The 23,186-nt window shown below is 41.2% G+C and overlaps 2 protein-coding genes across 2 annotated transcripts; both read right to left on the minus strand.

Moving 5' to 3' along the window:
- Positions 1-70: 70 nt before the first annotated feature.
- On the minus strand, positions 71-5,478 carry LOC103368022 (zinc finger protein 2-like). Its single transcript, XM_008296252.1, has 3 exons — positions 4,960-5,478; positions 2,724-3,050; positions 71-2,178 (listed from the first exon to the last, which is right to left on the minus strand). The coding sequence occupies exons 1-3, from the start codon at positions 5,474-5,476 to the stop codon at positions 1,589-1,591; spliced, it is 1,434 nt and encodes a 477-aa protein (XP_008294474.1). The 5' UTR covers positions 5,477-5,478; the 3' UTR covers positions 71-1,588.
- An 8,305-nt stretch (positions 5,479-13,783) lies between these two features.
- On the minus strand, positions 13,784-21,447 carry pi4k2a (phosphatidylinositol 4-kinase type 2 alpha). The gene is made up of 9 exons (XM_008296253.1): positions 20,959-21,447; positions 18,869-19,069; positions 18,645-18,776; positions 17,582-17,735; positions 17,339-17,400; positions 16,974-17,073; positions 16,201-16,334; positions 15,933-15,992; positions 13,784-15,047 (listed from the first exon to the last, which is right to left on the minus strand). Exons 1-9 carry the CDS (start codon positions 21,295-21,297, stop codon positions 14,886-14,888), a joined length of 1,344 nt encoding a protein of 447 aa, XP_008294475.1. The 5' UTR covers positions 21,298-21,447; the 3' UTR covers positions 13,784-14,885.
- Between the last annotated feature and the right edge of the window lie 1,739 nt (positions 21,448-23,186).

Raw genomic sequence — 23,186 nt, forward strand, 5'->3', positions numbered from 1 at the left:
AACTTAACTTACTTTGTTACTTTACCATTTTGATATTAAATACTTAATCAGTGAATAGGCTTAGGATGTCCATTTTCTAATCAATTTATTAAGCCAATAACATTATTTTCCATAGTATAGTCACAATATAATTCATATTTAGAAAGCACAAAAACAAATAATTACAAAAACATGACTAATTAGGAAACACAAACTGGCCCAGCCAGTGACTTCCTTTAATAAAAATCAGAAAGCAAGTAAGAAAAATGGCACTTTGAAAAACACTAAAAGGCTTCAGATTACAGCTGAACAGTCACATACAAAATGGTAACCTCGGTGATCATATAGGTACTGAATGAAATGAAATGAAAAATACTTTATTTATCCCAGAAGGGAAATTCAGAATCTGGATCATTTCTACTGACATAAAGCTAATTACACTGAAAAAATATAGACGCAGCATGCAAATAGTGTTTGTTTCTAACTGTGTGAAAAACATTACACTGGTTATACTGTTGTGGTTGGAAAAGGGTTAAATTTAGCCAATTCTGAAAAATAAATAAAAAGTTAGTTGTCTTTTTTCTTAACACAAATTCTTGACCACTGAGTTAATCCACATCCTCGTCAGGCCGGGGCTATCAAGGACAATGATCAGATAGTGCGACCAGGACAAAAACACTTTGTTGACCAGTGACTATGAAAGACCACCTTAAAATGGAGCTTTATTTGAATGACACAATGCCACAGATGACAAAAGAAAGACATGAAGAGTAGCCAGGCACTTGAATATCCACAACTCCACCATTTTTCACTTAAGAAATTCTTTCAGACAATAACCAACAATCTCTGGATTGACGCGTCCGACAATATGATCCTGTTCCTCAAAAATGTTTGTCAGCTTCAGAGAGCCCTTCGGGAATATTTCACAAGCAGCATCGAAAGCATCAGTTAGTGTTTGTGTTGGAGATGTGTGGCTGGATAATGACTTGTGATTTCTGGTCTATCACCCCACTCTTGATCGGCCCATTACCATTTCCACAACAGTCATACTTGGTTGCTTCATGAAGTCCATTCTGTTGTAGGGATGCCGAGTGTTGGAGCAACAAATTCTTATTCCCCAAGGGTACAAAAACTAATAGACTGAGTTTAATAAAGTAATACATGCTGCGTTTATATTTTGGTTCAGTACAAATTTATTCAAACCAAAGAATGTGTCATTTTTGACAGTTGTTGCCTCAATATGATACACTTAAGTTCTTAGAATTAGTTAAAAGGCTGCTTTGTGGGTGAGTCACTGTAAATCAATACTGTCTCAAAGGGAATTAGGATAGGAGTTGAAATTAGTCCCGGAGAGACTCCAATATGATGATCCACCGTAGAAACTCATGATGCATCCTTGTACTTGGGAATGTTGTTTTCTGCATTGCTATTCTTTTACACTGGATTCCTGAAGCTGTATATCAAGCAAAATTATCAGATATCTGTCCAGCTTCACAAATGCAGACTGTAAAACTCTCCAAAATAGATTTTGTACAGAAAAATATCAAATTTAAACATAGTGAGCATTGCATAAATCAGCTGTTTACACCTTGAATAAAGAAGTCCCACTCTACTGTAGCTGCTTGCTGTGAGAACGCTGGTGGAATTTAAGCCCCCCGCAGTTTCTGAAAGACTTCCCACACTGTCCACAGATGTAAGGCTTCTCTCCAGTGTGGATGCGGAAGTGTCTGGTTAACGCCCCAGAGTGCCGGAAACACTTGGAGCACACCGAGCAGGTATACGGCCTCTCACCGGTGTGGATGCGAAGGTGTGTCTTGAGGTTCTCCATGCGGTTGAACTCTCGGTCGCACTCCGTGCAGCGGAAAGGGCTGCAGCCCGGCGGGTAAAGCTGCAGTCTGGTCCTCTTGTTTCCCGTCACGGGTTGCGGACATCGCTGCTGGATCCTCTGCTGGCACTGGCTGTGGTGCCGCCGCAGCAGGCTGGGCAGGTGGAAGGTCTGACCGCAGGACTTACAGGCGTAGAGGGCGGCGACAGCGTGGCTGAGGCTGCGGCCGGTTCGGACATGGACTCCGTAAACCTGCGGAGGAGCTTCTGATATGGGAGCTTGTTCTGCCAGCTGGAGGATGTTCGGGAAGTCTGAGGAAAGAGATGGAAGATCTGAGGGTGGCGGGAGGTCGGTGGTCAGGTTTGGAGGGTGAGCTGTTGAAATAAACCAGATGTGGAGTTAAAGTGGAGGAAATGTGGAGGAACAATCCACCATATATACAAAAAATATGCAGTATATACATGCAGTAAATTCATATATCTGCACACTGGCCATCATCCATCCATCCACTGTCTATACAACATTTAATCCTCACTAGGGTAGCAGGGGGCTGGAGTCTATCCCAGCCGACTTAGGGCGAAGGTAGGGGACACCCTGGACAGGCGTCCCCTGTCTTCTCCCTGAGTCAGCTGGGATAGACTCCAGCACCCCCCGTGACCCTAGTGAGGATTAAGCGGTGTATAGATAATGGATGGATGGATGATTGGTTCAAATTCGAGATAGAAGCCTCTGTAATGTGTTAACAGTAATCACAGCCCTGCTTTATTGTTTTTATCATCTTGGATCTCAAACAGTGCAGCCCTCCTCCAGCCTAAATGCTGTTTCCAAACATTTTCCCACCTCAACATGAAATATCACTCATTCGAACAGTTATCTTCAACTCATATTAAAAGTTGGCGCTCACTGTTTTCCCTCCTACCCTGATCCAGTCCAGCGCTGCACAGCCGAGCGTTTGGGTCTTGGATATCCGGCACTTCTGGATTCCACTCCTCCAGCATTTTGGACTGGGCTGCAGACATACACTCTAAACTAAAATCCTCCACTTTAATGGAGTCCAAGCAGCACGATGAACCATCCCTCTCGTCCTCTGGCTTCTCCTGCTTTACAGTAACCTGCTCCAACGTGGACTTGTTGTCAACGCTGGGAAGCGGTGGCGAGTTGCAGTCTTGAGCTTGTGGGTGTTGACACGGCAGAGTCATGCTTTCTACCTTCACTGCACATGTGTGCAAAATGTCTTCAGTGACCTCTGTAAAAAAACAACAAAAAAACAATAGATACAAGCACTGAGCGAAGGAAAATGTTTCTTTAAAAGATGTAATTCATAAATACTGAAACAAAAAAACAGAACTTTTTTACATTTCAAAGTGCACATTCTTATGAGTTACAGATACTCAGTGTTCATGTGAGAGCCCTTTAAGTGAACAAGATAAGTACATTGCTGAGTTTGGCCGATCCACTAAAACACCTCTTAAGTTATTTATTAACTTAAAGGAGGGAAATATGAAGAATTTGACCCAAGCCTAATAGACCAACAGCAATTCTAAAATGCTTCATTTGTGTCTCAGTCTGTTTTTAGATTAAGTATTTTAATCAGGGAAGGTATATGAGACAGCGATGAGTTTTAAACGAAAGAAAAATGCCACCGTATCGGAGGAGATGTAATAAGGGACTTTGACGCTTAAAGTTGACGTTTTTATGCAATATTATTTAGTGGATTTTATTAAAAATGTCATTTTTTTTGATGAGACGATTGCTCAAATCTGTGCCGTAGCCACTGATTGTATTACAGACCACAACCTTTTGCTTATTAATGACAAAGACAGAAAGACAGAGGTGATTGTTTGGGGGACCAAAATACTTCAGTGACCATCACCAGCCACCAATAGCCGACCTACAAGCTCATGACAGATATTCTGATGTTTCTTTTGACTCAACTCTGAGTTTTGATGAAGAGATTAACTCTCCTTCAACTGAAAAACACTGACAAACTGACATCAATCCTCCATCAATGCTTTCACTTCCTCTAGGCTGGATTACTGTAACTCCTCTCTGTTTTATCTGCAGCTGCTGCAAGGCTGGTACTGAAATATTAGAAAGCATCAGTACTGTATTATCTTCCCTGCACTACCTGCCTGCTATATTGATTTGTTTATGGACACATGCACGGGTCGGCACCCGGATACATTTCAGAACTTCCATGATCGAGGCTTGTGGGGGAAATAAGGTCGGGCCTGTGCAGCAGCAGCTCTAAAGCTTTGGAATAGCCTTGCTCTTAAATCAAATGTTCCTCCTGCATTTAAAAAAATCTCATGACTTGCATGTTTTTGCTTTTTCTTCGTGGTCTTAATATTCTAGATTAATGACTTTCTACATCGAGCACCCAAACGTTTGCAAAGTGCCAAAAAATAAATAAAAGGAAGATAATATTACAGAGAACAGAGAGAACCAGTCAGGCCAAACAGAGAAACAAGAACAGGAGAAACAGAGTTGAACACAGTCAAAGATACAAAATGAAAAACAGAATTTCAATACAAAAAATCCATTTAAAAAAAACTCAAACTCATAAAAAAAAAAATAAATAAATAAAGGAATAAAAGCACCAAAAATGCCAATGCACTTTAAAGGAAAGAAAAAATATGGATAAAATGGAAAAGATGGATTTTTTTCTAAAAGAGAAAATGGACAACAGGTTTTACAAAACTATTTCAAGAGTTTACTGATTCCCCAGCTTTATCTTCTCACGGAGGTCGTTCCAAAACAACTGATGGCAAAAGCACAGTCACCTTGGATTCAAGCCTCGTTTATTTTAGTGTCATTTTGTTTTACAAAATCATTAAGTCTCTATGCTGACTTTCTTTTTGCACATAAATTGCTGCCTCTCTGATAACATGTACAGCACTACAATGTCCTATTATGTAAATAACCTTGATTAAATACAATGTAAAGAAGGGGACCAGTGTTTGCACACCAGCAAACCAGTTAATAAAGCGTATCAGGGCAACAAGTAACAGGTGTCCATGTCTAAAATTTCACACGTGTATTTACACAATGTGTGAACAGTTGAGCTGTTTCAGTGCTTTACCTTCATAAATGTACTGTAAAGTGACCTAGACAGCACTAAACAGATCAAAGACAGTACAGGGGCTGCTACATACCATTAGTATATCCATTATTTCGTTCCCTCTCTGCATCTGCATCATTGACACATTGTCTCTTCACATCACTGCTTGATGTCTGTTCATTTCTGCCCATGTGTCTCTGTTGGGAGTTCAGAGGCTGATGTGCAGGAGGAGATTCACCTCTGACCCCCGTACAGCTGTGAGCAGGATTTGGGCTTTTCTGGCTACAATTAGGGTAAAGCGGTGGGTCTGCGCGCTTTGTGCCATTAAAGAGTTTCTTTGCAGGAGGAGGGCTGCTACATCTCCCCTCTGTACGCACAGAGTCCAACAGAGCCTCGGCTCTCTGCAGCCTTTGTTTCAGGGACTCGTTCTCTCGGCGCAGCTCTCCGTACATGTCGCTGGTGGCCTGAACAACGAGCTGTTTCACCTCCCGAACTGCGACCTCCACGGCGACTTCAAATGCGCCGTGTATGGCAGCAACCAGCTCCTCCTGAAAAGACGCAGAGTCCGTTACGCACGGCCACGTTTTGGTGCCAATCGGCTGCGGCTTCATGGCGCATTGGCTTTAAAATTTAAAACTCCCTGCGGATAAAGGTTTTTTTCTCTCTCTTTTTCTCACGGATGTCTGGTGGTGATGCTGCCTGTTTTTAAGTCAAGTGAAAGGTTTCACTTCCGCTGACAGCATGCGACACCTGCTGGTGCGAAACCTGAACTACACCAAGTTGTGTGGGAAAAAAAAAGAAGACGAACTGGAATTAAAGTTTATTTTATTGACAAAACATATTTGATGGTCCACATGGCACATTTAACAGCAGTGTAAATGATGCGTCTTCCACCAGTCAAGGCCTGCGGGTTTTATATTCATCTACGTGGGAAAGAATCCAACCAGAAGGTCCGAGGACGGTCAGAGTCATCACAGTCAGGACGAAGGCAGACTCCTGCAGGACAGCATGGCACTACTTTACCAACATGCTTAGGAAAAACAGTTCAAAAGCTTGATAATTCTCAATTCCTGACAAAAAAAACAACAACAAAAAAAAAAACCTCAAATACATGGCTCATCTTTAACTTACCATAACACCGATTTTATCTTTAGGTGGTTTGTCATGAATGTAAGTTGCTCGCTGTTGGACACCTGTCCTGAGAGCCAGAGCCCGTGGAGCCTTCAGCAGGCCAGCAAAGAGTCCACACATGTTGGCTTTTAAAGTAAAAAGAGCCATAATAGCTCAGAGAGTCTGAAACAAGAGAAACAACCGTTTAATGAGGAGCAGGATGTTTATAAGTGGTGGTTTCTTACGCACCTGTCCACTGGTCTTAATTAGCCATGTTGCCTTCAGGTGCCACAGGAAACAAAATAAAACTTGAATGGAGGTCAGTTTCTGAAGCACTGTCAGCCAGTGTTGATTCAAGAAGATTATCAGCCTGCCAATGGCGATGATTACTGCTGCCGACTTATGACTGAAATTAGGGATATTGTGCAATACACATGGAGAAGTAGGATGGTCTGTTGGCCTGCTGGAATCTACCATGTGAGTTAAGGTCGTAGCCAGGCACCCAAATATCCAAAACTCAAGTATTTGTGGTCTAAGAAATCACTTCAGAGAGCATGGAAGGACAGGTAATCTGCCACATGATGCTCTGGATGGACATGTCTGGCAACGGGATTCTGTTCCCCGCAATATCTGCCAACTTCACAGAGTCCTGGAGGAAGAGCGGGACAATGTTCAACAGGTCTCACATGTGTGACTTGTTAATGACTTGTGATTTCTGATCTACGACTTCAGTCTCCATCTGGCCATTATTATTTCTTGGATATGTTGTATGTTGAAATAACAAATTCTTACTTCCCTATGTTGAATAGAATGGATAGAAGTTAATAAAACATTATATGCTCTATCTATTTGTTCAGTATAAGTTTTATTTTCAAACATTCTGAGTACTTTCTTACCACTAAACAAGCACCACTATATTTACCACCACTACACATAAAAACAGTCTGTTCAGGTGGGAAAATGGGTGACTAATCATCATCATCATGCTGAATCATCCATTCATGCTTCAATAAACATTTCTAAAGTCCCCTGATAGCAGCTCTCTATGTGACCTACAAAGCAGCCATCCTCTGTATTACTTCAGCTTTACTAACGTTGGGCCTTTTGGTTAAAAGACACACTCACTCTTTGAGAGCTGCTTAGTGTACCTGAATGACTTCACTCCATTAATCTCATTTCTAACAGACAGTGTTGGAAGACACAGATTAACAGGCTGTCACAGTTAATGGAACACTATACAAATGAGGCCTGGCTTCATATACCTCGGATCAATCTGACCTATGAAATATTTGTCAGCAGACCCCTGCTTGCTCCATGTACTGTAGAACAAACTTTTAAAAGGTAATATTCCAGCTGGGGCACCAAAAAATACTGTAATATAATGGAAAACTGTCTCCTAAAATCCTGTGATTCCCCATAATTTAAGAAAAAGCTTGTAGATTTAATTTTGCATGAAACCGTGTGTGTTTTTTTGGCTTTTTGTTGTTTAATGTGGACTATAAACAATACATGTACGTACAAATACAGACGAATAATGTTATATTATCAATTATACGGTGTAATCCTGCAGAACGGTGGCGTTATTGGTTGGGTTTTATTATATAGTTTTATTAAAAACTACACTTTTTTACAGTGTAGCTTCTATTTGTTCTTCTATTCAGACTGCTTTTCCTCTTTCTCTGTCTTATTTACAGCCTGACTTGTTTTGAGCACCTTGGCACTCACATCATAAGCCTGATTACACTTTGATTACTGCTTTATACGCGGCTCCGTGCGCCACTGACGCGTCAGTCGGAAGTGGGTCGGCTCAGCATTAGTGGGTTAGTGGGAAGGTAGTCTGGATGCCGGTTCAATAATCAGGCTGTCTGCCTGTAGTGCATGCTTAGTTTTTGTCACATTCAGACCACAGAGGTAAGAAACTCCCATTATTCTACCTGGAATACTTGTTAGTGTAGAGTAAACTTACCTTTTTACTGAAGTGTATCAGTGGAGATGCTACATGAGACAAAGTTGGTGCTACTGGAGATTTAAATGTGACCTAAAACTAAAAAATGAGTGGACTATAGCAACAACAGCTAATTAATATGGTAAAGGAAGATTTTTAAAGCATGCAACATCACAGAATAACAGTCTGCTTCTTATCTATTCTATAGCAGTGATCAATTAAAAAATCCTCTCCAAAGTATTAGTTTGTAATGAAACAGTAAAAGAAGCTAACCACTACAAACACGGCTTGTTTAAACACTTTTGGATTCTTAAGAGAAGTATGTGTGCGACAATTTATTGATAGGTTTAAACTAAATTTTAGAAATAAGCATCTTCAGGTGTGGATCGTCATGACAACAACTGAAATCACAAGCAGATTAACCGATTTGTTTGTGGATTTGTCATCTTTAAAGCAAAAAGTACACAAAGTCAACCTGCTTCAGCTTCTCAAATGTAAAGATTTTTTCTCATTTTCTGATCTAAAATTCAATATATTGAGGTTTTCAACAGCAAGTTGGACAAATATTCACTATGATGAGATTTTAATACAATTCAAAGTCTTAATAATGAAAACTGTTTGTTACAGTCTGTGTTTGCACATGCACGAGTGTTACCTTTTCCCTACATTCTTAACCATCAACACTCAAAAATAATGAGATAAGACTTTAGCAAACAGGAAAGGCTGTCTGAGGTAACTAGGTTTTCTGGCTGCAGCCGTGGAAATATGTGTGTGCTGGACACAGGATTTGCGTCTGGGTGTGATCTCTTTATCTTTGTTTTGACTGGTTTGGAATCTTTCCTTTAATTCTCCTCCTCTTTCAGCAGATCTTACCTACCAGTCAGTGCTCCTGCCTTCGCTTCACATCAGTCTCCTGTCCTCATACCAACCGGCAACCTCTCCATCCGGGTAACATGGCAGAGGCCCTGGAATCTGGCTCCACTGAGGATGGTCAGACTATGCAGTGGAAATTTTCCATGCGACGAAGCAGGAAGTCTGGCTGCTCCAACATCTTCACAGGGGTGAACCTGCACCAGCTGCACAGGCTGTTCAGAACAGCGGGGGACAGAAACGCTGAACATCGGGCGAAGCTGGTGTGGCGAGGAATGGATGCAGATATGGAGGGAGCAGAGGAGGAGAAGGAGGAGAGTGAGATGGCGAGAGAGGAAGAAGCGGGGCTGGCTCAGGCCTTGGTGGGGCTGAGAGTCCGAGCCAGAAATAAGGCAGGCATCAGAGTGGAGGGACATCGAGACCACAAGTGGCTCAGGGCATCAGGATATCTCAGGTACGTGGCATTATGAGCAAAACAAACTCAAGAAAGGTTGTAGAAAGTGCGGCTACATGCAGATGAAGAGCTTGGAGTGTGTCCTTTTATTTGCACCAAAATCTGCTCTCAGTCATGAAGAATTCCATCATCAGTTGACTTAACTTTGGGTCGAGAGTCTGCGTCTTGAAATGCAGTGTGTAAACTGTCATGTGCATAACAAATTCACCTCACGAGACTGTGTCCTCCTCTCTCTGCATACCACCACAGACACACACACACACACAGCTGTCACGCTTGGCTTTCCACATTCCTCACTGAGATGAAATTAGATTTGCTGGAGTAGTAATGAAGTGCCACAGAATGGTGAAATGTTGGTGTGAGTCCACATTGCAGTGCAGTATCAGCAAAACAGTGTACAGCCACATTTTTTAGCCTTTCCAGCAGCATCATTTTGGAGAGATGTGCAGTGTGGGATGATCAGTCTGCTAGTTGGTCCAGTAGTTTGGTTTAGATTGATTTATCTCTACAACTATTGTGTCTATTGTGAAATTTTGTACATTGTCATTCACATACTGTGTTTTTAATGTAGCAACATCATCGGGTAAAATTATTACAGGATGATGCCCCCAAAACCAACAATATTTCCATCAGCCTCAGCTGTAAACCATGATGCTGACTTAAATAATTAGGTGTAGCCTCACAGATCTGCAACAGCTGTGAACTCTTGTCTGATATCATGGTCTTATTTTTTATTGACACAATGCTGTGAGTTAAAGATCTATTTAAATGTATAGTTGGACAGTTTCCAATGTCTAAATTGCTACTTATTGGTATCCTACACACAAAACATTCATTTCACTGTCTGGGTGGTTCCTATTTTACTTTTAATTCCAGAAAAAGGGCTGCAAGGTGAATCAGTGGTTAGCACCGTTGCCTCGCAGCAAGAATGTCACTGGTTCACGTCCCGGTGAGGACACCCGGGATCTTTGTGCGTGGAGTTTGTGTGTTCTCCCTGTGCAGCGTGGGTTCTCTCCGGGTTCTCCGGCTTCCTCCCACACAGTCCAAAAACATGTTGAGGTTAATTGGTGATTCTAAATTGTCCGTAGGTGTGAATGTGAGTGTGCTTGGTTGTCTGTCTCTAAGTGTAGTCCTGTGATAGACTGCTGATCTGTCCAGGGTGTCCCCTGCCTTCACCCTAAGTCAGCTGGGATAGACTCCAGCCCCCCGCGCCCCTAGTGAGGATTAAGCGGTGTATAGATAATGGATGGATGGATGGATGGATTCCAGAAAAAGAAAGAAATACGCTGCCTTCTTAAAATTCTGCCATCCCAGAGTAGCAGTAAAGCTTGTGCAAGGTATCAGTCAATAATGCAGATTGTGTCCATGTGTTGTCATTTGCTCTGTATAGCTGCTGAGTCACAGCTACCATGAGTTCCTTTTTAATGCTTTGTTAAGTAATGGATGCCAGACACATCACTCGCTGACCCCAGAGAATTAGAAATATAAAGAAATTTGTGTCATTCCATCTAAAATCATTAAACTTTTAGAGCCATTTCTTCCCAATCATCTCTGATTTTCCAGATTTTTTTAAAAAAGAATTCTAAATTGGGATGTGTCTATTTGTGAAATTTGAGCTTGATATATCAGATACTTTGCAAGAAAACATTTTTTTTTTACAAACTGTCTGTCGACCTACTTTCGCCACATTTTTTTTTTTTTTTGCACATTGAAATTTGAGATGTTTGAACCACAATATCTCAGAAACTATTGAAAATAAAAGCCTGAAATGTTCACATTATTCCTCATTGCAAATTATCTATATCAATAGCTGACTTCTGTGTTTTATTAGTTATTTTGTTGATGGGACTTTTTGTGACAGCTTTTTTAAAATCTATATATTTTAACTCACCCATAATGAGAGACTATTTGAGCTACTTATCCAATATGGAAGATTTTCAAATCAATGGCATGATGAGAAATATCAGCGAACATCCATCCATTATCTATACACCGCTTAATCCTCACTAGGGTTGCGGGGGGGGTTGGAGCCTATCCCAGCCAATGAATGTTTTTGGACTGTATGGTGTGGGAGGAAGCCGGAGAACCGGGACAGAACCATGCTGCACGGGGAGAACATGCAAACTCCACGCAGAAAGATTCCGGTGCCCCCACTGGGACGCGAACCGGCAACCTTTTTGCTGCGAGGCAACAGTGCTACCAACTGTGCTACCAACTGCGCCACCCTGCAGCCCATCAGCAAACATTTCAGGCTTTTATTTTTAATAGTTCCTGACATATTGCTGTTCAAACTTGGCCTCAAATTTCAATGTTCAAAAAAATGTGACAAAACTGGGTCGAGGGGCTGTTTAAAAAAAAACAAGTTATTTCAGAAAGTATTGGATACATCAGGCTAGAATGTTACAGATACTATTTCTAACGTCCATACTTTATGATAGAAAAAAAAAACTCGAACATGGTTGAGCAGAAGGCCTGATTTTAGATTAAATGACCCATTTGTGACTTTGTTGTATTCCCTTTGTGAACTTTTTCATGCGGGAAATTATATGCTAATATGACCCAATTATAATTTATGGGCCTTTCATAGTTTATCTCAACGAGTGTCGTTTCTTGTCTTCCAGGATCGAGGAGTCACTAACTGGCTGCACTGTTGAAGACGAGGAGGCCGACAAAGTGCCAAGTTCGGGAGAATTTCTGTTGCCAAGTGAGGAGGGCATCTCAGAGAACCAAAATCCCTTCAAACCCTCATCGTGGAGGTTAGGCATGGCGAGGCTGGAGGGCGCCAGAGACTCTGAACGCTACCTTCACCACATTCTTCATTAAAGACTAACAGGAGTTTGGAATAACACACAGCGGTGGAAGATGCAAGGAAAGTGAAGTCATGAAATATAAGACTGCTTTTGGATGAAGAGACATTCTGCAGCTTTTACTATCATGTATTACATGTTAGACCTCGGCACAACCTACTGAACTCTGGTAAACCTGCTTGAGAGATTAGTCCACCAACTACTGAAGGACATTCAACTGTGTATGTGTGTAGGCTGTAGGCCATAGATTAACAAAATGGAGTCAAACGAGTAGTGTTTAAAAGGAACAGACTGTTGTGTAAAAGTGAAATTAAATTACTCATGTACAAATTGAATACAATATTTTGAATGTAGACCTACAGCAGGTAGGAGTTACCTGGATAGTTTTTATGCTAAATGGGACCATATACCATAAAGGCAAACTCATGCTTTCTGTGTGCCCACAAGGATACGTGTAATGTAAATCTCACCATCTAACCAAAGTCCCAAAGGGCTCAAACTTCTGACCAAATGGTGCTTAAAACAAATACTTTCAGAAGAAACTGTCAAAGAGATCCTCCATCATCCACAACTTTATAAGTCACCATTAAAAGAGCTGCAGTTGAAGTAGTAGCTGTCGGACTTTGGAGTTGTTTAATTTGTATCTGCTCTCTGCTGATGCTGCCCAGACACAGTAGAACATTCGAAATTCTCCAGAAATTCTGTGCGGTTTCAACCTCTGTTCTCCAAATACCTCAGGAATCACATTATCATGGTGCTACAGCACAATCTGTAGAAAGTGCAAAGTCACAGCCAGCTTTTTAGAAACATCCACAGGAGGCCTTTGTGTTCTTCTGTGTTCAGTACGAGGGGCAACAACAATCTGCGGACTGACACAGACCTTTGCTGGTATGAATAGAAACATATGCGTGTCCACTGTCTGCTTTCAAAGTCCGCATTGGTCACCCGGAAACCATGACTTGGTCTTTACACTAAATTAAAAGGTTTAAGAGCATGTTAAAAGCATTTTTAGCTGAGATGTTTGTTTTTTTTTTACTTAGCAGTGAAATGCACCAATAGTGATGCCGTCAATCACATTCTTTTTAAATCTCCATCCCTTTCACAGCCACTATTTTATCTTTTTTTTTTTTTACCCTTTGAAGAGTGGAAGAACCAGCTGACAAACTGTCACCTTTTGAGTTGATATGGTGAAGTTATTGTGTTGCCTATTTACCCCTCTAGTAGATACGGAACATTACCATTCATTTGCAGTTTTGTCTATCTGGCAAATGCAAATCCAATATTCTCTGTCTTTTATCACTGTTTTTGGTCTCCACCAACTCCTGTAAACTATCAGAGAGGTTCTCTCCAGTGTTTATCGTTTAGTTCCTAACTGTGTCTGCTGTTTGTTGTGTTCTGTTGGTTTGTCAGAGCTTTTTTTTCTGCAAGCAGCCAGAAATAAGTCTGACAAAAGCAATAACAGTGAACCAAAACAATAAAGTTGTAGGAAATAAAACTAAAACGATGAACAATCTATTAGCAGGAGGGAACTCCAGGGTTGGGTGATCATCATCTGTAGGTTTGCAACTATATGTGATTCCTGTCATTCCAAACATTAATAGAAAAAATAATTGATTGTAGCAGCTTTAAAGACATGATTCGATTGACCAGTGGGATGCTATTCTTTGACTAAATTACCTGAAGTAATTATAAACATTGAAAATCAACAGAATCCAGTCATCCAACGCACAGATCATCTGTATTAATGGAATATGTTTTAATTATAATCTATCATTAAATATTACATACAAATTATACAGTGCATTGTCACAATACATTTCATGTCAGTTCAGGACAGCAGGAAGTTACTTCTTTGTTTACTTAAGTCCACCCACGAGCCAGAAAACGAACAGAAATCAACATGGCCAAGACAAGCAGCAGCTGGCGGACTGAGAATCACCAAACGTTCTCCGCTTAGTTGCAGATGCAATAATTTTGTCTTCTTCACTGATGATTAACTCATCAGTGGGAGAAGACAAATCAGGCGAAACCAGTCATACTTTTCTCAGTATGACAGTTTACTTCTTTAACCAAAAGTACCTCTGCTTTCCAACATCACCCCACATGACTCGCAGAACCTAATCTTAGGGGCGGCAATGAGCAACGTGAAACCAGTTCACATGGTTTGTGTTCACTGTGTGAAGACACACACACCACTGTCACAGTGTCCAGTTCCTAAATCCATAAGACTTAACCAGAATGAACACTTCTCGTATTTGTTAAAAAAATAAAATGCTGATCTAGTGGCACCACTGCTTTCACCAGCCCAGGGCTTGTAACTGCATGGGAGGGAATATGCATGTGAGTATTAAAAGGCAGAGAGGTAAGAAGAAAAAAGCAAAAACAAAAAAAAAAAAACATGGAATGCAACGCCTCCCATCCACAAACAAACGTATGAGAGGTTTCTGACTGGCGTGCATGTGAGTGTGAGCAAACGTTACATGCACGCAGGAGTCCAACAGAAATGTCATCTGACTGAAATATCTCTCAGGAGGATACAGAATCTTCATCATTTAAATTTTTAGTTGACAACCACAAAAGGCACAAAAGCAAACAGGGAAGAGACTTCCTCTTTTGGCCTCATCTTTACACCCACTGACTCGTGCTCTGTTACCAAAACATCCGCCAGGAGAGGAGTGGGGGTGAGGATTGTTTCCATTTCCAAGACAAAAACCTGTGTTCTCAGGCTCTGACTTCGCCTCCATCCGAACACGGATCCTCCTGACTCCTTTCCTGGCTCCAGCTTCCTGCTGCTACTCCTCCTCCTTCTCCTCCTTCGCTTCGCTGCTCTTTTCCTACCACCAGGTGAAGAAGGGTCTTCTGCTCTGGAAACTCTGCGTGTAGGACTCACTGTTTGCTCTCTGAGGTGCTCTGGCTGTTTCGACGATTACTGGAGGCATCTGGACCAACTGGAGGGGCGTTTTACCGTCCTTCAGGGCTTGGCACAGGTTCAGGATCTTAAGATGGAAAGGGGAAAGTGTGTCGGAACGAAAACACTTAGTGAGGTGCAATGCTCTGAACAATCGATCGACCGATGTGGGTGTTTTTTTAAGGGCCAATAATGATGCCAATTATCGGTCATCGAGAAAGTCCGATAACCGATATTGGAACCAATGTGCATCGAATGTAATGTTTTAACAACACGTGACAGCTGAGAACCTGTCATTCATAACTAGCCTTCTTCATTAGTATGGGTGGCTGTAACTGAATATGTAAAATAGAAATAGGAGTGATTAAATCAGGACTCTCTCCTCTGTTTATGTGGGATCAACTGAGATTGATCAATTTGTCTACTTCAGTTACGTCTGATGTTCCTCTCTTTTTTCTAAATCTTTCACTGTTCCATCACTTTTATTGCCAACTAAGGTCGAGATCTTAAGTCAAAATTAAATATTGTTTTTAAGACTCTGTTTCAGGGTAATCTGTGGCAGCCATCTAACTGAGCCGCCAGCTGTTAGCCGTTAGTGTAGCCTTAGACATTGTGAGAGTAGCTCCTGGTTTGTGGAAACAGCTTTTGTTTCTTGTTCAGTTTTTGCAGTCTCGGCTTGAAACACTGCTGAGACCACAGAGTGACTACAGGCAGAGAGAGGTGTCTTCATCAGACCTGAAGTAGCGCATTTAGCAATATTCGGCTGATAAAAATACAGACACCAATAATCGGAAAAACGCAAAATATCGGCCACAACATTTGCTAGGCTGATAATCAGTCTATCTCTGCTTTGAACCAAAGAGACTGGTTGCGTGTCAAGCTGCTGAAAAACAGCCGACTTCCTCAATTTGGCTTCAGCCTCTGGTTTTGCGATCTAGATAGATGACTTTAGAAAAGACAAAGGAAAACTCACCTGCCCCCTCATAACAGCTACTTGTTTGTGAAACTGTCCTCTGTCGAAGCCGGGATCTTTCTGTGAGACAGAACAGACAATACATTATAATTATATACACTAGAATGTATTACATTATAATAGATAGAATGTTTACAGACATTAATCATCCTCTTCTCTATCCTGCGTTTTCCTTTCTTTCAACCTCTGACACTCAAATCCCTCTCACTCATATCATTCCACACACAAACAGTCTTCACATGTATATAAATGATGAATCTGTCCTTGCCTTAAATAGTTCGTAGAGGTCCTCTTCTAGGTCTTTGATGAAGTTTGGGTCCGAGAGTTTGGGAAGCACTAGCTCTCTGATTTCCTGGGAGAAAGGAACTTTGGCCTGGGAAAGCCATGCCCAGTAGAAGGGGTCTGGTGATTGGACAGAGAAACAGTGTCACACAATCAGACACATCACTTGATAAGAGACAGACAGAAGAAGTACAATGTAAGTCAAAAAAAGTAATGAAATAGGAATAAATACACAAAGAAAAAAAGCAATAGGCATCCTTACTAAAAACAAACATAACCTGTGTTAGGAAATAATACAAAATATTCACTATTTTGTTCCCAACAATGTAAAATGTAACTGTCACTGCATGCAAAATGTCCCTCTGTGTGGGTACAAAGTGCCTCAAAGATGATACTGGCACATTAAGGTACAAATACTGAGGCTTTAAATAGTCAAGTGATAAAGGCGGTTCCACAATCAACATGTAATCCTATTGCTGTTCATGCAGCTTGTAATTACTTGTTAGTCAAACTTGTACTTTGATATTTTTTTATTACTAACAACCCTGCACTACAAGGTTTTTCCCCGTGGATGACGAAACCAGATGATATAACAGCATATAAAAATACAGGTTGACAGGCGTGACTGAGTTGCTGCAGCAGTTTTCATTCGACATGCTGATGAAAAAAAAGAAGCCGCTTCTTCTCTGTAAAGTCAGAACTGCTTTGTGCTCAGAGTAAACAGAGTCCGGTTCGAACAATATCAGTGCAAGTGCTTACAAGCTCTCCAGGAGTCGGGGTGTTTGAGGGGGAAGGCAAGGCCGTTGTCTATGGCTGCTAACTTGATGATGGGATCCTTTACTACCACCCAGTCTGTGTCCTGCACAGATAACGACACAGGTTTAACATAAACACATATTTAGCTATAGAGCTTTTCACAGTAGGCATTTTGAAAGCATGAAAAGCAACAATGGAATATGAATGATAACTCGGTCCAGTTAACCATGAACCAGCATGTACAATTGTCATGATGTGTCAAAATAGATATATAAAAAAAGATCTATGAGGATCAGCATTTTCTATAAAATGAAAACCACAAATATGATTGTTCCTGTGTATGTACGAGTATGTGTGTGTCTCCTTACCCTGTTGCCAACTGGGTCCATGGGACAGTCGTACTTCAGCAACCAGTTGTCATTTCCCCTGTCTACAATGTAAAGAGATTGTAATTCAGATAATCACAATCAAATCAGAGCAGCAGTCTGTGATAATTATCAAAACTCTATTCAGTAGTGATGCCAGCTGACAAGGAAGACTTTATAACAAGATAATAATAACAACACATTTCAACAAATGAGCTGACTTTAAGAAGCAGCGCGACTACATGCCTGTGTTCCTGATGATATAATCGAGGACTACGAGCCGCTCAAACTGCAACTGGAGCTGACGGTTGGTATTTTCCGGCAAAGACTCGGCTTCGAACCTCCGCAGCCAGAAGTCTGCATCTTTGTATCCATCAACAAAAAGCTGGAAGGAGCCAACCTGGAGGAATTGGAACAGAAATCACAACAGATGTACAATCTGGATTTTGGTAATTTTTTACATCATAATAAAGATGTAAATATTCTATCGAGTTCTGAGTTAACAGAAAAATCCCCCATTAAACTCTGTTCTGAGACAAATAATGTTACATCTCCAGCTGCGATTTTAATGCTCCAAAACCATGAAGGCACCACGAGAAACACAATTTGATTATATCCTATTTTGTGGTGAGAAAAACACCGTGATGTGCTTTTAGATTCAATGCAGGGTTGCAGACTTTGATGATTTACTTGCCCTCACATGCTGTTGAAATTTGACATCACTTCCGAAGAGGACAAATCCATAATTTTGACATCTTTCTATTATGCAAATCCAGTGTGAACAGACTACAATAGTTTCGACTTTGCCTGACAATAATATGTGACAAATGGTGCATAAAGTGGGAAAAGGCCTTAAAACTCTTTACATAAAATCATGTGGTCTTCTTGTTTTCTTAGCAGAGTAAATTTTACTTGACAAAAAAATGTGCTGGAAAAAACAGCTACAAAATGAACCTTGTGAACTTTGTGTTTTTGATATTCATGTGGATCATGAGCCAAACATAGACACTGTGACAGCAGATCTGTGTTTTCCCACTGCAGCGAAAATGCAGTTTGATGCCAGAAGGTAATTATTAGCAATACAAAACTGAATTTATTCCATTTACTGGCAACATGTTTGGAATACTTCACAATGGTTATTGAGAATTTCGGGAAAATTGAAGAAATAACTCAGAGAATATAACAAACATCAACAAACAAGATCTTGCAAAATTTGTTTCACCAGTTAGTGGATAAATTGTATATATTTAGTGACTAACATACACACGTTAATAACTGAAGAAAATGACTTGTACAAGTTTCAGTTTACCTTCGGGGGCAGTCCGATCCTATGGAAGCGCTGGCCCACTTTAGGCACCTTCTCCAGGGCGAGTCTTTTTCCTCGAGACTTGACTCTGTCTATGGCACTGTAGTTGAATGTCTCACTTGCCAAATACACCACCTGAAGTGGGAAAGTTGATTTAGAAAGAGGGAATATTTGCCAAATGGCCAGTAACTTCTGTAGCATGGAGGCAGCACTGTTTTCGTCCATACCTTGGTCCTGGGAACAATGTTGAGCTCCAGTTTCTGATCGACCAGGCTGGCCCCGGCCTCTGAGAGGTAACCCTGGTTCAGGACCAAACAGTCACGGCCGAAACAGCAGGGACAGCACAGTTTCTGAAGCCACTTGGTCCACTTGGGATTCAGCTGGCCGTAAGGCTCTTCATTTTTAGGTTTAAACACTCCGATGATCTTCTGCAAAGGCAGACAGAGCAGAAGAAGGTGAGAACGACGGGCAGATGAAGAGGTTCATGGTGAAAGTTTGGTTCTTCATTGGATAACAAATATTTAACTTCAGAGACAATAGTTTCCATCACAAACTTGATAATACCACTGAAACGTAAAGTACAAATAGTAGCAAGTGGGTTTACGCTCCAAGGGAGATTTGATGCTACTTTTTATACAGAGAAAGCTGATTTAATGATGGCAACTGACATGAACTGAAGCTGTGCACAGCCATGGTGCTCTGTGAAACGAAGACATTCTTTAAAACCTAGACAGGATGAAAGTTTGATTAGAAAAAGACAGATTTTGGGTGTGGTGCTACTTTTAGAGCCGTATATAAAAATCACATGTTACGTTACAGTAGAATCTCCCTCACACACACACACACACACACACACACACACACACACCGATTGCAACATGAATCTTGGTCATAGAGGAGAATTATGTCCTCACAGGCAGCTAGCACATGACTACTAAGCACAGTGGTGACTGACTAAAGAAACTGGAGAGGTGGGGGTCGAGTTGAGTAGGTTAGTGAATGAAAAACCTCACACATCCAGCCTAGAAGACTACTTTATGTTCTGTAAGCCTGTACAGGAGGGGAAGAAAGCAGTACATAGAAGGCTTCTGGACTATTATGAACAGACTACAAGTGCAAGTGAAATTTGATAGGATCCGATCCTAAAGTCCACAGACACACTTCCTTTAATTGGCTTTTACATAACCCAACATGTACTGTCGACAGGGACAATCAAAGTTCACGATCAGCTACTTGGCTCGATTAGAATAAGGAAGAAGTTGTTGCAGAGAGAAATAAATTGAAAGAAATGCTCTTTAACTCTTCCCTGCGTTGATTCCTTCATTTACCTTGACTGTTCTTCTATTTGTACAACTGCAGCTGCAACAAATCAGACATGTGCTCAGCACCTCTTGTCTGATTAGATAGCTAGAAGTCTGTTCTTTGTCCAGACACGCAAACAGACAATGCAAAACAGAAACGCTGCCTAAAATGACAACTAACAGACACATTTTCTTTGAGTATGTGCTGTTGTTGACATTAGTGGAACAACTGGTCAGATCAATGTTGGCTGACAGACTGCCTACCTCAGCAGACCGATCTGCAATGATGAACACCTGTCAGCACACTCACGCTGGTGACAAAAGCATTTTAGAGGCAGCTAAGCAAATGGATCGAGGAGTTAAAAATACCATGATGATGTTTATGTTTAAAAGAAAGAAAGCTTTGCAAGTGACCTGCAGTGTATCTCTCATTTAAAGCGTTTCGCTGTGTAGTAAATGTTCAAATAAGCTGGCAAAAGCAATCAGCGCAGCCAGGAACATCTATTATCTAAACTATTATCTGATAAGTGCAACAGGATGCCTTTTACAACAAAGAATTAGAGTATATAAAAGGCCAGTTATACAAGCGGGAATTGCTCGTGTGATGGAGACTTTTTACTTCATACATTTTTATCTGTGATTTGTTGCATTTCAGCACTTTTCTTTAAACAGCCTCACTGTTGCTGCACCTGTAGGTTTTTATAAGCCGTCAGACTGTAGACAATTTTCCGCCATGATGGACAAAGTTGTGTCCCATTTAAATTTAAAACTGGAACTTCATGTTTGTTTATCTTGGTATTAGTTTATCTAGGTCAGCTTGGGTTTTGTTTACCTGTCTTACAATCTATTTGCCAAGTCATCACAGGCTAGTTAGACGAGGCCTCTCCGACAAATGACTAACACTTCTATCAAAACTGTCTTGAACTCGTCGCATCACTAACAACACTTTAGTCAGGGAACGGCCAAACCAAGCGGTGTGAAATCTATAAGCGTAAGTTAGCAGCAGCTTTTCTTACCCCCTGTGAGTCTTTGACAAAATAGCTTCCACTGGAGCCCTGGTAGATCCTCTCCGGGTAGATCCCTTCCTCTATGGCTCGTTCGGCCTTTCGGATGATCTCTCTGAACTCGGGATCTTCTGGGAATTCGTTCCTGTGCGGCTCCCGCGGTGAGTTTCCACGGTCCCGGTCCAGTAATGGCTGTCTCTCCCGGTTGCGCCCCGGGCTGCCGGCCGGGATGCGCACCACGGAGCCCGGAGTGCTTCCAAACGCGCCCCGGGGGCTGGTGGGCTCTGTGGGGCAGTAGCTGAAATCACCGGAGTCCCGGAGCGGAGAGACAAGCGGACTCGTCTCGTCCATAACTTCGGAGGAGGACGGAGAGTTGTTTAAACTCCCGCAGAAAGAAGAAGAAAGAGGACGAAATAGAAGAGGGACAGAAAGTGGGACGGTTGTTTTGTTGGCTAGCTGTGACGCTGGCTAACAAGGAAACACAGCAAAAAAGAAAATCAGATGACTGTCAGCTTCCGGGAAGAGGCGGGACCAAACGAGTGTTTTGATCTTTAACCAATCAGCGCTCACGTTGCTGATGTCAACAACCTGATCTCAATCGCTGATTGGACGTAAACATTCTGCCTACGGAAGGCACGTGACAGCATAGTTAACCCAATCAATTAACTGCACACAAAAGTCTTTCATAAACATTTTCAGTTTTTATCATGAATGTATGCAGGATATGGAACTGAGAAGGAATCGTTTGACTTGCAGATCTCAAACGGTTAAATCTAGTAAATAAATGCATTGGTCTTACAGGATTATTTAGAAAATATATTTAGCTTTAAATTATGTTAAACCCTATTATTTGAATTACAGCCAATTTAGTTAATGAAATTAACTCAGATTGGAACTAATGTTTTCTAATATGTGATTTTTTGCAAACACAATCCACATCCTGCACAATTTACAAGACCAATATTATGGGAATTTACAAGACCAATATTATGGGAATGATGTATAAAAAACAAAAAATCTGGATCAGCCTCCAAGTGAGCTACTGTTCTTAACAAATGCACATTGCTCGACATTTTGCAGTGAATAACAATCTATTTCATCCATATCCACAAATTGGAATAATCAGTTTTGTTCAATAATAGCAATGGGTTACCTGAGACATCAGACAACAAGCTTGTTTTTTTGTTTTTTTTTTTAATTTAAAACCCATATATATATATAAAGCATTGTGTCATTCATGTATTCATGGTCAAGAGCAAAATCTTTGTGATTATTTTTTAATGACATGTTGTTGCAAAAGTCATTCTGTAATATAATTATGTCACTCAAAGCAGTGTTGGAGGAAGTGCTTTGATGCAACACTTACATGCAGGGAGGTGAGACACTTTTAAATGCATAAATAACCAAACAAAACTAGCTGCGCTGCTTATTCAAAATATCATTATCCAAATTCATGGCAAATCTTGAAATTTTCAGTATGAATGTTGCTGCTTGGAAGTCGTTATTGTTTCCCAAAGTGACATGTAAATAGTGAAAGGAGAAGAGAAAGCCACGTGGAATGTATGGCCAGTAGCAGGCTTTTACCCGCAGTCTACTTCCAGTTATTCAGACTCGGTTCAATCATGTACTAAATAAAAAACATGGATGTAGCAACTGGCTTTAAAAAGTGAAGCCAAGGTGGAAGTGCACATTCCTACACAAAGTATGGAATTTATCAACTTGTACTTATACTTAGGGAATGTGCATAAATATAAGCACAGCTCTGACCATGTGTACGCACATAATCTAGTGGTAGAATAGTGAAACGACAAATAGAAAGCATTCAGGGATCTTGACCACCGGCACATTCCAGCGTGAGGTTGGAGATATGCGGCATTTCCAGTCACCACTGAGCAGGATCATGCTGGCAGTGTTGGATGCCATAATTCCCCTGACCCCAGCCTACATCCAGCTCCCTTACAGCCATCACCAATCAGCCCAAATCAAACGGGGACTTAACGTCATCCCTGGATTCCCAAACATAAGTGGAGCCATAGACTGCACCCACATTGCAATCAAAGCACCATCACTAATGAATTTAATTTTGTAAATGGACAAGGCTTTCATTCCATCAACTTACAAATAATGTGCGATGCACATTTGTCGCTATCCCACATTGTTGCCTGGTGGCCTGGAGGAACGCATGACTCGATCACTGAGCAGAACAGCTCTGTGGGTGTGTCTCCAAGCAGGAGCTGTTG

This window comes from Stegastes partitus, unplaced genomic scaffold (genome assembly GCF_000690725.1).
Source record: "Stegastes partitus isolate 25-593 unplaced genomic scaffold, Stegastes_partitus-1.0.2 Scaffold1114, whole genome shotgun sequence".
NCBI lineage: Eukaryota > Metazoa > Chordata > Actinopteri > Pomacentridae > Stegastes > Stegastes partitus.

Excerpts from the sequence above, each read along its gene's own strand:
- LOC103368022 (XM_008296252.1), bottom strand. The coding sequence starts at position 5,476 with ATGAAGCCGCAGCCGATTGGCACCAAAACGTGGCCGTGCGTAACGGAC. Across the intron at positions 3,051-4,959 it reads AAATAATGGATATACTAATG|AGGTCACTGAAGACATTTTG; the intron begins GTATGTAGCAGC and ends GTTTTTTTACAG. Across the intron at positions 2,179-2,723 it reads CAGCGCTGGACTGGATCAGG|CTCACCCTCCAAACCTGACC; the intron begins GTAGGAGGGAAA and ends TTATTTCAACAG.
- pi4k2a (XM_008296253.1), bottom strand. The coding sequence starts at position 21,297 with ATGGACGAGACGAGTCCGCTTGTCTCTCCGCTCCGGGACTCCGGTGAT. Across the intron at positions 19,070-20,958 it reads TTGTCAAAGACTCACAGGGG|AAGATCATCGGAGTGTTTAA; the intron begins GTAAGAAAAGCT and ends CTGCCTTTGCAG. Across the intron at positions 18,777-18,868 it reads ACATTGTTCCCAGGACCAAG|GTGGTGTATTTGGCAAGTGA; the intron begins GTATGGACGAAA and ends TTCCCACTTCAG.